This window comes from Protopterus annectens, chromosome 16.part0 (genome assembly GCF_019279795.1).
Source record: "Protopterus annectens isolate FY-2018-M chromosome 16.part0, PAN1.0, whole genome shotgun sequence".
In the NCBI taxonomy this organism is placed as follows: Eukaryota; Metazoa; Chordata; order Ceratodontiformes; family Protopteridae; genus Protopterus; species Protopterus annectens.
In genome coordinates this window covers 660,924,033-660,938,361 of record NC_056750.1, presented here as the reverse complement: position 1 = coordinate 660,938,361, position 14,329 = coordinate 660,924,033, and the positions used below count along the sequence as shown (strand labels likewise).

General features: G+C 36.9%; 1 protein-coding gene across 1 annotated transcript in view; it reads left to right on the top strand.

Annotated features, from left to right (window-relative positions):
- Window positions 1–14,329, top strand: part of AKNA (AT-hook transcription factor) — an 865,316-nt gene that overhangs the window by 358,556 nt on the left and 492,431 nt on the right. Inside the window, exon 3 of the mRNA XM_044058163.1 lies at window positions 5,126–6,375. Coding sequence (XP_043914098.1) covers window positions 5,126–6,375 — 1,250 coding nt within the window. The remainder of the gene's footprint in view (window positions 1–5,125; window positions 6,376–14,329) is intronic.

The following is a 14,329-nucleotide window of genomic DNA, read 5'->3' as shown; positions in this document are numbered from 1 at the left end:
CTAGTCCAAATTTCCACTAGATGTGATAAAAACTCTAAAAGGGAATCAGTCTTAGACTGGTCCCTAATTAACAACTCCACATTGTATCCCCACATAGGCAGTCTCCCAGATAGGTACATTAGGTTGTGGTTGCTTAATCTAATATATAGCAGAAGAAGCCAATGCAAGACCACTACCTATAGATCCACAAAAAACACAAAACAATTCTCTCCCAAGGTCCTCAAAACTTTACTATATAACTGTGACTGGACCCCTCTAAAAACTCTCCCACTTGAGCAGGCTGTAGCCTACTTCAACAAAACATTTCTACAACAGCTAGATGCTGCTGCTCCACTGCACAAGGTCAAAGTTAAAACCTCTACAAACCCCTGGCTCAGAAAAGAATCCAAACAAATACTCAAGTCCAGAGATGCTGCCAGGTTCTACTACCAAAGAACCAAGGACATACAAAGCCTTAACTAATTATCGAGAGCTACTCAACTGTGCAAAAAATGCATTAGGCAGGACGAAAAATCTTACTATACTACCTTGCAAACAAAATGCTAACACAATCCCCCAAAATTTTAGAAAAGTGTAAACCAGTTGCTAAAACCCACTCAAACGGCTACCCCCAAATCGACCACCCTTGATACTAAAGTTCCCATTGAAACACAATTCATCTCCCACTTTGTGAACTCAATTTTATTCCTACTATCACAAGACAATTCCAACCTCACTATCCCTCCCACCATGAAAAATATTAATACATGCTTTTACCCTCAAAGTAGTGCCCACCAGCTCTATCAAAAGTATGCTCTCCAAACTAAACACCTTGTTAACCGCAGCTGACCTTCTCCCTAGCTGCTACTTAAAACTCAAAGCAGATGCTATTGCAGTCCCAATCTCTACTCGCATAAATAGATCTATTGCTGAAAACTACATTCGCAAACACTGGAAAATATCCCATGTTACTCCCATACCTAAAGGGGGGACCTAAACTGAACTTAACTGTAGACCCATTGCAGTACTCTTCCCCCCTGGCCAAAATCTTAGACAAATTCTTTCATACCCAGGTACTAAAATACCTCCTAAACAACAATATCCTGTCCCCTACTCAACATAGTTTCAGACCCGCCCATAGCACCACTACAGCCCTCTGCTTCTCAGACACAATAAATCAACTAAAAAATAAAGGACTGCAGGTGTTAACTCTCTCTTTTTGGATATGTCCAAAGCATTTGACACAGTATCCCACCAAATCCTGCTAAATAAACTAAACCATTATAACCGATCAAAGCCCACACTAACCTGGTTCTATAGCTACTTAACTGGCAAGGTGGTAGGCTGTGAAATGGGAAAATTCTCTCTCACCTCTGTTAACCATAACTACAGGAGTCTGACAGGGGTCTATCTTAATCTGTGCTCCACAAAATATTCCCACCCTCCTGCAAACAACTCAATTAGCATTCTCTGACGTATAAATTTACCTTACCAAAGCCCAACTTATCCTCAGTCCTAAGAAAACACAGCTAATGATTATAACCATTCCTAACAAAAACTCCAGTAGCAGTCAATTCGCCATCTACTCTACAAACTTTACTCCAATCACGCCAGTGGCACAGGCTAAGCTACTAGGAATAACCATAGATTGCCATCTAAAATTTGCTAGTCATTTCAACTTAGCTATAAAAAAAGTATATGCCAAACTAGGATCACTCTACCACATTAAACCGTTTCTCACCAGCAATACAAGATCCGCTATTGCTCTCTTCCAGCTTCTATCCACCCTACTCTATCCATCCCCCATTCTAACTAATCTCCATAAAACTGACCTAAGCAAAATGGAAGCAGGCTACAATAGAATTGCCCACTTTGTTGCAAATTGCCCATATAGATTCCATTACTGCACTGCTCTGCATCAGTTCCACTGACTTGAACTGCCCAACCTACTAACTTATAATCATCTCTGGCCTCTATCTATTACTTTCCCAATAAGTGTCCTGCCCTCAAAAACCTAATACAACATCACTCAGCCATATAAGGCCTCTTCAGTCATCAAGCAAACTATTAGTAGAAGTCACCAACAGCAATAATAGCTTTGGAGACTCACTATATAGTAGTACAGTGGCTAAAAAATGGAAAACCCTCCCTATTAGCATGCAAAATACATCCTCTAAAGCCTCTTTTAAAAACTTCATCAGGCATCATCTGAAACGAAGCTGGCTATACTACGACTGCTCCCCAGGCTAGAGCACTCATGCTACTGACGTAAATTATGCCCCTCTTACTATACTAAAATTCTCTCTCTCAGATATACTGACCCCATCAAGTTAAATAATTACTACTTTTAAACCAACACATTAAGCAGTACTACCACTGTTGTAATGGCAAATGGTTGCCATGAAACTGTGTCATGATATGTACTACTAATGAAGGTTTAAGTTCCTCTATTGGGCTGTCTTCATACTACAAAAATAATCTGATTGTATTGTGTCTGTGTACTTAATAAAGGATTTTCGACTGGGTCTGTGTACTTAACGGATTTTTGACTGGAAACAGACTTCCTGCCTTGCTTGGATTATTTTGAATACTTAGTAATGCTGTACAATTATATATTTTCTATTATTATTTTTTGTTTTGACTTAAGACGAGTTTAAGTTCACTACTTCTACTACTATTGTCTGATCTGATTAATATACAGTGATTAACTAGCGATATATGGACTGAAGTTTCTTAAACTGCATTGTATTGTTTCAAACCACAGCTGGATACCATGAAATTTATTAATCGTTATTATTATTAATGAATGATTTATGATCTCCCTGCATTGTGCTGTCTTCATACCACTGTAAAAACATGTCTATTGTAAATTTGTATGTATTGTGATGCTGTTTAAACATCTAAATGCATCTGTAATAGTCTTTCTTTGTGGAGCTTTCCTCCCTGTGCTTCTGCTGAAAAAGGGCCTTTGCCCAGCCAGACACCCCTGGTTAACAAATATAAAATAAAATAAATAACTTCCCCTACTCTTGTTGATATGCGCCATGGGATCTTTCACATCCACTTGAGCTACACTAACTCTAAGACCTTGGTTTAATCTCTCATCCAAAGGATGACCCAATGCTGCACTGCAGTATCGGCAATCCAGTCATGGGAAGTGGGACTAGGACCCACAGCCTTCTCGTCTTCCAGCACCAAATATGAGTCTACTATCCACTGAGCCACCGATACTGTAAATATTTATCCCTTCTGTCCCTCATCATGACCAGAGTGGGAGGCCAGTCATGTTCACTGCTGCGGGAAATGGTGGCTAAAAACCTAAATTGAAGAGCAGGAGGTTTTAATTACTTTTTCATCATGTGTATGAGAACTGCATATTCATTGGTTGCTTCTTTTTTAAATCTTTATTTAATGACTGAATTGTGTAACTTGTTTTTTACGAAAGCGCTTACCAGTTTTATCTGTTAAAGTGTTTATAATTACCTTCTAGCCTTTGGCACACTTTTTTATTGCAGTGATTCATTATTGTTGTAAGTAGCCATGTATACACACACTCTTAATAACTATATATATATATATATATATATATATATATAATATACACTAACTCCATTATCGCAGTACAATGGGGAAAAGGGCATATGCCTTTCAATGAAATGAGTTTCAGTCAAGTGTTCTTCAAATGAGTTTCACTTTAGTGAGCTTTCAATCAAGTGAAGTAGACCTATATATATATATATATATATATATATATATATATATATATATATATATATATATATATATAAATAAATAATAATAAATAAATATATATATATATATATATATATATATATATAATAAAACTAAATGTAAAAAAACTATAAAAGGGTGTCTATGCAAAATTGTACCCAAGTTTCCCTCCTCTGCTTTTTCATCGTTTCCCTACTGTATTCATTTCTAAAAAGGTAAGCTTCCTTCATATATATTTTTAAGTCTGTGCATTACAAAAGGTAATTTACAACACTGCCTAGTTAACCAGGTAGTCAGTACTTCTCTTCAACCCTGGTGACTTGGTGATCTTAAACATAAATTTCAAGAGGCTGTATTTGACCCCTGACAGCATCTTAAGGAAGCACTTACTGAGAGCATATATAATTCTGATATACAAGTTAATGTTGAACATTTTTAGGTGAGTTATGCCTGCCTGCCTACAGTAACCAAGTACCACAAATGGTTCTCTGATCACATCACTGCATGCAATGTGAACAGAGTAACACTTCAAATGAGTAATAAGTTAATTTATAGACTAACAACTGTAATGTACAATGTCCATAAAATATGTATGTCAACAGGTTTGAATGAATCCGTATTCAGGGACACTTTCACTTTAAGAAGCAAGCATTTCCTCTTAAGATTGTCATGCACACTGACCTCATGCACTCAGTCTGGCCTCCAGATGAGAAGAACACATCTTAAGAAAAGAACAGTGCATTCACTTATACAACAAAAACATTCAGTGACACTAGGTAACGGATATCTATCTCCTTGTATTGTAAAGTGCTCATTAACTGCTTCCACATTCAGCAGAGAGAGTGAATGTTCAGTTCTCTTAGGCTGTGTGATGACACCATAGTCTGATTCAGTAATTTCTGGATATCTTTGATATAGTGCAGAATGTCAGGTGTCTTATCATTGTATAGTGTGTGTGCATTGTTGTTCAATTCTGAACTTATTGATTTGTTGTCAATGCTAGCAAATAATCCACTGCCTACTATAAATGTGTACCATTCATTTTTATAAGGTGCTGGAGCTCCCTTCTATCTTTTACACTTCACAATAACAAAGTTTGGGGAAGGTAGCACTCCTTAATAAAGGAATAAGGAATAAAGAGTACATAATTTTTTTTTCTGGTATGTGGGCAAGCACACACAGTTAGTTCTTATCCTTCTGTAACTCATATATACGCAAACCACATAGAGCGAATCATTGTTCATAGTAAGCATCTACCGTCTTAAAATGCCAAACCGCTTGTATAAGACTAGGCTGTCATGCAGTTTTTCTTATTCATTGACATATTGCTTGCTTATTGGCTTTAATAAAATGTATATAGTTTGTAAATAGTAAAAACTTTGCATGTAACAGTTTCTTTATGATTGATCTTTAGATGACACAGAGCACCAAGAAGAAGATTTTATGATGCCTGATGACGATGATGCACATTTTAATTGGTTGCCTAAGAGAGACATACAGCTAGATATGACAGAGGATGAAGGAGAACTGGACCTTGCCATCAACTGTGAAACAAAAGAGCAACGCAGTGAGCAGGGCTACCAAGGTCTGCATGTTGAGGATGAACTTGACACTCGGAGAAGCTATGAAATGGGATTAGATACTTTTAGGGATTCTCAGGCTCTCTATGATGAATACACAAAAGCACTCAATGTCACCACAGACTATGGAGAAGACTTATCAGCTCGTTCAGAAAGTCCCGTTCCACATAAAACTTCAATAATTACCTTAAACCAGACAAGATGGGATTCTGGGAGTATAACTGCAGCCTCCGGAAGTAACAGTCGACTTGGAGATACTCTGCCCTTCCCATCTGATAGCAATGATCTGGATACCATGAAGGAGAACAAAGTACTGGATTCAACATTGGGCTCCACCAAGGTGAACTTAAGTCAGACATTTCTCAGCCACTTGTCAATGGAGGATCTTCTTAATGGACCAAATATTGATGCAGAAACATTTCCAGAATCCTCTTGTAGTGAAAGTATTGAAGATCCTAGTGGAAACTTAGGCAGATGTGTGAGCAGAGGTAGGGCTTCCATACAAGGAAGCAGTGAATCTAATCCCAGCACTGAGAGACCTATTAAAAATGTGTTTAATGTATCTAACATGGAAAATCAGAAACCTTTAACTTTAGGACAGCCGAGTAAACCTTTTCATGCTTCTAAAAAAACTGAAGAAATCAAGAAAAATGTAATTCAGTCCTCTCCTTATAAAATAACTAGACAGTCAAGATCTTTGAGTCCTAAAAGAGCCACTGGAGACAAAAAGATGGTAAGGACAAATTCCCCTAAGCCAGACTCTAATAGATCATTGTTAACAGAAATCACAAAGTATGGACGTGGCCAACTTAATTACCCTTTGCCTGATCTATCGAAAGTAGAACCAAGGGTTAAGTTTCCGAAGAATGATCAGGGTTATAAACCTCCAAAGGGAAGATCCTCGCCTATGAGACTCAGCAGCAGTGGTCCTCCTCTGATGTTTAAGTCACCAGCAGAAATAGTAAGAGATGTCCTACGGAGCAGCGATGAATATTGTCCCCCAACACCCTCCCCTGTAAAAGCGATGGTGCCAGAGGAATTTAGAACACCGAAGCAGGCCACTGAACTGGTCCATCAGTTGCAGGTGATAATGTGTCAAATAATTGCACATTTTGAATTATTTTATTGTGTAAAAGCATATATTTATACTTTGATAAGCAGGTGTTAGTACTGCTTTTACCAGAGGAGTATGTTTCTCAAAGGAACTGGTAGTGACTCTAGAATAATACACAAATAATTGCTCAGAGCCTAACAGAAAGGGAAGATGAGATGTAAGCAATAGAATAGATAACATGTCACTAATGCAATACACAGGCTCTAATACGTCCATGGCAGAAAACTGAGCAATCGGTATTGTAGTCAGTGGTGTTAAGGATACTGAGTAGTTAGCCAGCAAGGACATCTGCAGTGCATTTAATCACTTAAGTGTGTACAACAAGTATGGCTATACATCTGTAGATGAAGCAGGAGTACAGATGTACATGTTTTATAGGCAAGTGTCAAAAGAGGTCTTGAGCAAAAGGCTGTCATTCTTATTTACATAGTCTCTACATAATGTGTGGCAGCCTAATGTCAAACACTGCTTCCTAGAGTAATAATTTATTTTGACAGAACCAGAATTAAAATACTGCTAGCTCCTCCTAAATATAGCTTGGTGAGCTAACAGGAAAAAAAATGTAAACATTCATTGGTGCAACACATTACACATTATTTTATATATACATGTGTGTGTATATGTATATGTGTGTGTATGTGTGTGTGTATATATATATATATATATATATATATATATATATATATATATATATATATATATATATATATATGTGTGTGTATATATATATATATATATATATATATATATATATATATGTTTGTGTGTATATATATATATATATATATATATATATATATATATATATATATATATGTGTGTATATATATATATATATATATATATATATATATATGTGTGTGTGTGTATATATGTATGTATATATATATATATATATATATATATATATATATATATATATATATATAAATGTGTGTATATATATTTCTTTAGCTGTACCCCTTGTTTTTCATATCCACCTATATGCATTGGGCAGCAATATGCAGCTGGTACATCTGTTCCTTTTTTACATCCTGTTATTGGTCTACAGTCTATCCCCCTTTCCATCCAACTGCTCATTACAGGGATAAACTGCCTTCTTGAGATGGTAATATTTTCTGATGTTATCCTGAAGTCCTGTCTTCAGGTTGACATCTGTGAAGTTGCTTTATCCCTTCATGTTCTGTTTTTTAACTGCTACACCACTATGCTGCCCTCTGATTACGTGACATATCCATATACTGTCTTTGTTTTTACATCTTCTTTCGGCTTTTTTTCACATCTATAGTGTTTAAATTCTCTGTGTGTTGAACTTTTCTTTATACTCTGTGTTTCCATTCTTAACAAATCATGCAAATAAATGAAGACTATAACATCTTTCAGAATAATATTAAATACAACTCTAAAAAAATTGTAGATAGCCAGTAAAAAAATCTGGCATCCCAGCCAGAAATTCAACCCTAACCCGTCTCCCAATAGCTCACCACTTGAAACTGCAATGCAGTTCAACTCTTTATATGATTGTATGGCATTTCTAATCAAAGATTCTCCAACATCTAATCCTAACCCTGGCCAACAGCCATCTATCAACACATCTGCTTTCACCTTTTAACCTGTGCCCATATCCTATATAAAACTTGAACCATGCACTACTTCAACTGATAACCTCCAAGAGAGTACCTTGAAATTGCAGTCATTAACATTGCCTAGCCTGTCTTAGTTCTTATATAGGTCAGCCCAGGAATCCCACACTTCCTTCTCAGAAAGTCACACATTATCCCCTCTGCACAAAGGAGGAAATTCAACAGACATCAAAAACTTTAGACCTATAGCAGTCGTCTCTCCCCTCACCAAAATACTTAAAAGAAATGTATTCAAAAACAATTGCTAAACTATCTGCTGCAGGAAGAACTCCTGTCCCCCACACAACATGATTTCCTTCCCATAGTACTAACACTGCACTTTTAACTGATATGGATACTGTCTAGAAAGCTAGAGATAATGGCAAAACTAGTCTCTTTCTTAGTTCTAGACTTGGTTAAGGCCTTCAACATAGTTTGTCACCACAAATTTCTACTTCAAATGTCCTTACTAGATCTCTTTCTGCCCACCATTTTATAGTTTAAAAGCTACCTATCCAGTGGGTATCGATCGGTAAAATGGCACTCCACCCTTTCTCCATACTACCCTCCTATTTTGACATTCTCACCAACAACCTCCACACATTCACACAACAATCCTCCCTAATACAGTATGCAAATTATTCCATACTCATTTGCACATCTGAAAATATGGCATGCCTCCAAAAGGTTACTCAAGAATTTTCAACAGTCACTGAAACATGACTTTGTAATGCAGAACTCCTGCTCAACCCTAAAAAAAGGAAAACAAAGTGTCTGTGTGTGTGTCTGTACATTTCTTTATTGTGCTCCCATCCTTATTAACTTTCAGGCATCACAAAAATGAATCTTTTTATGTTGCTCATCCTTTTAATGTTTCTGATTTAGTTGTTGTACATGGTAATGTGAATATAAATGACCACATGTTTAATGTGTTAAGAAAAGGATTAAAGTTTTTTTCTTTATTCTACGATATTTCTTTCGGAAATATTGGTGGGCTTGCAGCCTTTTATTATGCAAGTTAAAATTGAAACATTTTCTCATTTGAGAAAGGACAGATAATGTCTAAATGAATCTTGGTTAGACAGTATTGTCACACGTTTAAATTTTAAGAGTCAAAATAAATGTGTTCCCCTTTTATTAATAAAGCAGATTTAGTTTTTCATGACTTAATTAAAGAGGAGATTATTACACATGCTAATAACACTTTGAAATATGTCATTAAGTTTAATCGTACTAAAGAGGACTGGAAGGCTTGAAAAATGTTGGAAAGGGATAGATCTGTTATAAGAAAACCAGCTGATAAAGAGGGAAATATAGTGGCGATGAACACTGATTTTTAGTAGAGAATCTGTTTTAACTTATTGCATAATGAATTTGAATACAAATTACTAAAATGTAACCTATTGCAACAAATACAGTCTGGTATTGTGACATTATTGGAAGATTTGGTTAACAGGGCCATTTTGTCTGAAAGTTGAAAGATGTACTAATGGGCCTTCCCTAAAGTTTACAAAAATATGGAGAACCCACCAGGGAGACCAATTGCATCTCGGGTAGGGGATCACACAGAAAGGGTAGGGGACATTTTGGATAAAATATTATAATCTTAAGTGATGCATCTTCACTCGCACGTTAGGGGGACACAGCATTTTCTTAAGATTAAACATATTAAGTGGCAGGGTATTTTTTTGCAACAATTGATAGTTTGTATTCTACTATTGAACATAGATATGGACTAGAGGCCATTGAACATTATTTAGTAAATGTTAATGGATTACAGAGTATTTTTAATAGTTAGTTTTATTTTTAATAATTTTCTTTTGAAGGGTCTTTTTATAGACAACTTAACTTATAGACAACTTAAGGGTATGACTATGAGGGATAAGTTTGCTCCCAGCTATGCTAATTTGTTTATGCAAAGATTTGAGGAAAATTTCTTGTATGGCGATTCTTGCTTTTACCAATGTGGTGTTTTATAAATTCTACATTGATGATTTTTTTTTATATAGTTCAGGGATCAGAGGAACAGTTTGTTGGTTTTATGCAGGCTATACAGAAGAATACCTTTGGTTTATCTTTTACTTATAACATGCATGATAATACCATTCATTATTTCGATGTTGAGTTGTATATTGTTAATGATAGAATACATTCAACGTATATAGAAAATAAACTTCTGTGAATTCCTTTTTGTATGCATCTAGTGCATACCCTGGCCACATGATGAGATCTCTCCCCTATGGTGAATTCTGTAGAGCTAGAACTTTGTTCGTTTGAGATTAATTTCCAGGCAGTAGCTGTGGCTCTAGTTGATAGATTATTATCTAGAGGTTATAAGTACAATCTTCTCATTGCCACATGGCAGAAGGTTATAGGTGGAGATAACCAATTTACTTGGACATATAAATGTGGTGAAAACGTGTTTGTGAATTATAAAGGGGAATGGGAGGATGTATATTCTACGACTGTTTATGCTCCATTTATTAAAAGTGTATCACATTTCTTGAATCATTGGTATATTATTACATCAGATGTGACATAAGAATTTGAAATTGAATATTTCCTATTACAGTTCACATAGTATAGCAAATAGTTGTACACACACAAATGGATAATGAGGTTTTGGAGTCTCTGTAAAGGAGCCACTACTTGGAGTTAAATTGATCAGGGAACTACACACGTCATTAATCGGAAGCTGTTCAACATTCAGGGAGCATTTAATCATCATAAAAATGGTGATTTAGGGGTTACTTTTCCCCTGTAATAAGTTTTACATTGGTAAGACCATATGTCAACCTAGGATGAGGATAAGCGAACACATCTAAGATGTCAAAAATAAATCTCCTACCAGCCGTGTAGCCTCACATTTTTTCAAATATAATAGTAGTGACGACACACCACTGGACTAGTAATCAAAGTGCCTGAATCCTCACCACTGGCAACAGTGGAGGAAGTTCACTTTAGAGGATGACAAGCACATACACAGTATTTCCAGATGCAGCTCTCTGCATCAAGTGCAGTTTCCCTTAAGAGCCCACAGAGACCACAGACCAGGACTGGTTTCTCCCTCTTTCTCCAGATCCTCAGTAAGACTCCACACTGGCACAGCTATAGAGATGAGATCTCAGCTGACTGTCCAAGCCAAGGCCTCCGACACCCTCTCTGTGCAGCCAGTGCTTTGTGTCCCTTCCCAAGTAGCTAACACACACACTCCTGAGATTTGATTTACCCCCACACACATGCACACCTGGTAAAGGCTGGCACAGGTTTGCTATGCCCCCTTCTGCCCAGGCTATAAGGTAGTTATGAGTGCTACTAGACACTCCTGCTAGCTACCTTAAGGCTCTTCCAAAGGTACCCAATATACACTCCTGCCAGCTACCTTAAGGCTCTTCCAAAGGTACCCAATATACTGAGTGAAATTAATATTAATGCAAATGGTAACTTGACCAAGAGCAAGGCTATTAGGAGTGGCCCACACAGTGTCACCAAATAAATATTCAAGTACTCTTTAACTTGAGTACCTCTACAAAAATCAGCCACAATGTTGTTGTTGTGTCTTTTGGCTTTTCCCGGTTACGGGTTGCCACAGAGAAACTCCGGTCTGCTAATGATTGGCAGTAGATTTTTACGTGCTGAGTTGCCGGCCCTGACGCACAACCTTCAACCAAGGTATGCCCATTCATGCATGTCTACACACAGAAGACGCTGTTGCTGAGAATTGAGCAGGACAACGTCTTAACGGTGAGGTGACAACGCTACCGCAGCCCCACCACCACATAAAGATCAGCCACAATGAAAGGTTTGAATATATTTAATAATAAATAACAAGACAATATTAAATATCAATTCACAGTGACATCAGTCACAAGAAATGTTTAAAATAACATTGCAGGACAGGCTCACACAAATAAAGAAAAACAATATCTAAACTAAGCTTCACTATATTTCTGACTGAATCTAAGAGAGTTATTGTACCCTAATAACTTAGTTAGAGCAAGGCAGATGACATAATAAATGTTTCTTCTTGTTGCAGACCCAAGACGGAATACAGAATGCTCAGTCTGACCCTAAGAGACTTCTCAAAATAATATCTAAAATATGCTGAATGACATCATTTCTGGTCATCTATCTTATAGATCTCATGCAAACCCCGTTTGTTAGCAGTATTTAGCACCTACCCATAAAAATACGCACACAAGGGATTTTTGCTCAGATCATTGCCAGGTACTGAAGTCATAAATAAATTGCATTCCTCCATACATTCAAAGTAGTAATTAGTTCATCCCAAAGACAATACAGAAAGCTTCCTAGTACAGACTTTGTGTTGCTGGCTGCCTTGAAACCTCAGAGCCTGTTTATGGCCTAGCCTATAAAGTGATTTAATTTCAGATATTTTTCTAAAGTTTGCTGGACTGAGGTTAACCCTCCAGTTTCCTCTGTTAGCATATGCATTTTAAACAGTTACAATAGTGCATGTACATTTCTGTTCTTTTCCGGTAGGGCACACTGTGGATACATTTCAAACACAAGTGGTTTACAAATACCTTTTCAACACAAACCTCTGTACAAATCAGTTTGATATACACATGACATACAGTTCTAATATTTGTAATACCAGCATCTTGTCTGAATCAGTTTGATATTCACAAATGACATATAATTTTTAACAAAATTCCAGCTAGCTGTGCTGGCAAGTACCTCCTTTCGTTACAATAGTGATTCCGACAGGGTCATACACAAAACACTGATCAGTAAATTAGTACATCTAGGTATTGTTGTACTCTTGATGAGATGAATAGCTGCATGGCCTACAAATAGGACATGCCAAGTATCATATAGCAATCAGACAGGTGATATACTTGGTTATAGTCAGGGTGTCCCACAGGGCTCTGTCTTAGCCCTTTACTTGTTTAGATTGTATCTTTTAGACCCAACTTTTTTCATCTGAAGTGTTCTACAGTTGATATGCAGATTACCTGAAATTGGGTAAATTGATTACATGTTTTACAGATAAGGCATGTCTGCAAAATAATTTGACTAAATTGGCCATTTGGGCACAGGAGAATAATATGCTGATAAATGCTTCAAACATTATTATTATTATGGTCCAGGGATCAAGTCCCTCAGTCTCCATTTGTCTTACTGTGTGACACTGAGCAAGTCACTAAAGCAGACAGTGCTCTTGGGCTGAGCCTGAAAAGAGGAAAAAAGTCCATGTGGATCAGAGCTTTACAATGGTTAACAAATACAAACAACAAAATGGAGAAATAAGTATATATTCTTATTGAATTAGATATTTTGCACACTTGAAGCAAGTATAAGGTGTATTAATTAAGATGACAGGTATGTCTGTGTGTGTGCCTGTCTGCCTGCCTGCGTGTATGTGCGCGTGTCTGTCTGCGTGTATGTGCGCGTGTCTGTCTGTGTGTATGTGGGCGTGTCTGTCTGTCTGCGTGTGTTTGTGAGTGTGCATGCATGCGTACACGCACCACAACACTTATTTGTGTATATTGCCAGGGAGGCTTGAATGGAGTACTGATATGCTTGGGCCACCAACCCCATTATTCCATTACTTAATGCTTTATAAGGTGAGCTCCTGTATTTGTTTTTAAGTTGGGTTCTGCTGCCATATTATTGCATTCTACAGAAAGAAATAAGTTTATCTAAAGCATTTGTTCATTCCACTTAAATTGTATGGTGGATGTGTAACATCCATACAGAAAGAAGCAACAGACTAATACATTTTGACCTTGAGATCATGGAATAGTTGCATTGTCACTGTACTGTGCTGCGCAACTGGGAAGTGCCATCTCAGATCACATTACTTTGTGTTTGAACACAGAATAAACATGAACAGTTTGCCCAGCAGCACCATTCCTGACGGAAAGGAAAGTTTATTTTACCATAATCCATGTGTTACCATGTGGGTTCACTGATGGATTAAACCACATCAGAAATAGTTAAGTCTTTAAAAATACCCAAAGAGAGTTGTCCAACCAATAACTAATCATCACAAACAAATGGATCACTATTCCACCAGAGAACCGGAACACACACAAATCCAGTCTGTAGAAATAAACATGCCAATACCAAAGAAAAACAGACAATTTTTCATCTAACACAGAAGTACAGACTTCATCGGAGCAATACGTTAAGGACTTTTGACAGAACTTAGTGTGCACACAATCATATGATCAACCATCAATAAAACTGATAAAATACAACCACGAATACATATTATTTTGCAGTTCCCAGTGTAATCCTATGGGTTAGGCTTGTAAAGTCTTCAGGGCCATTAG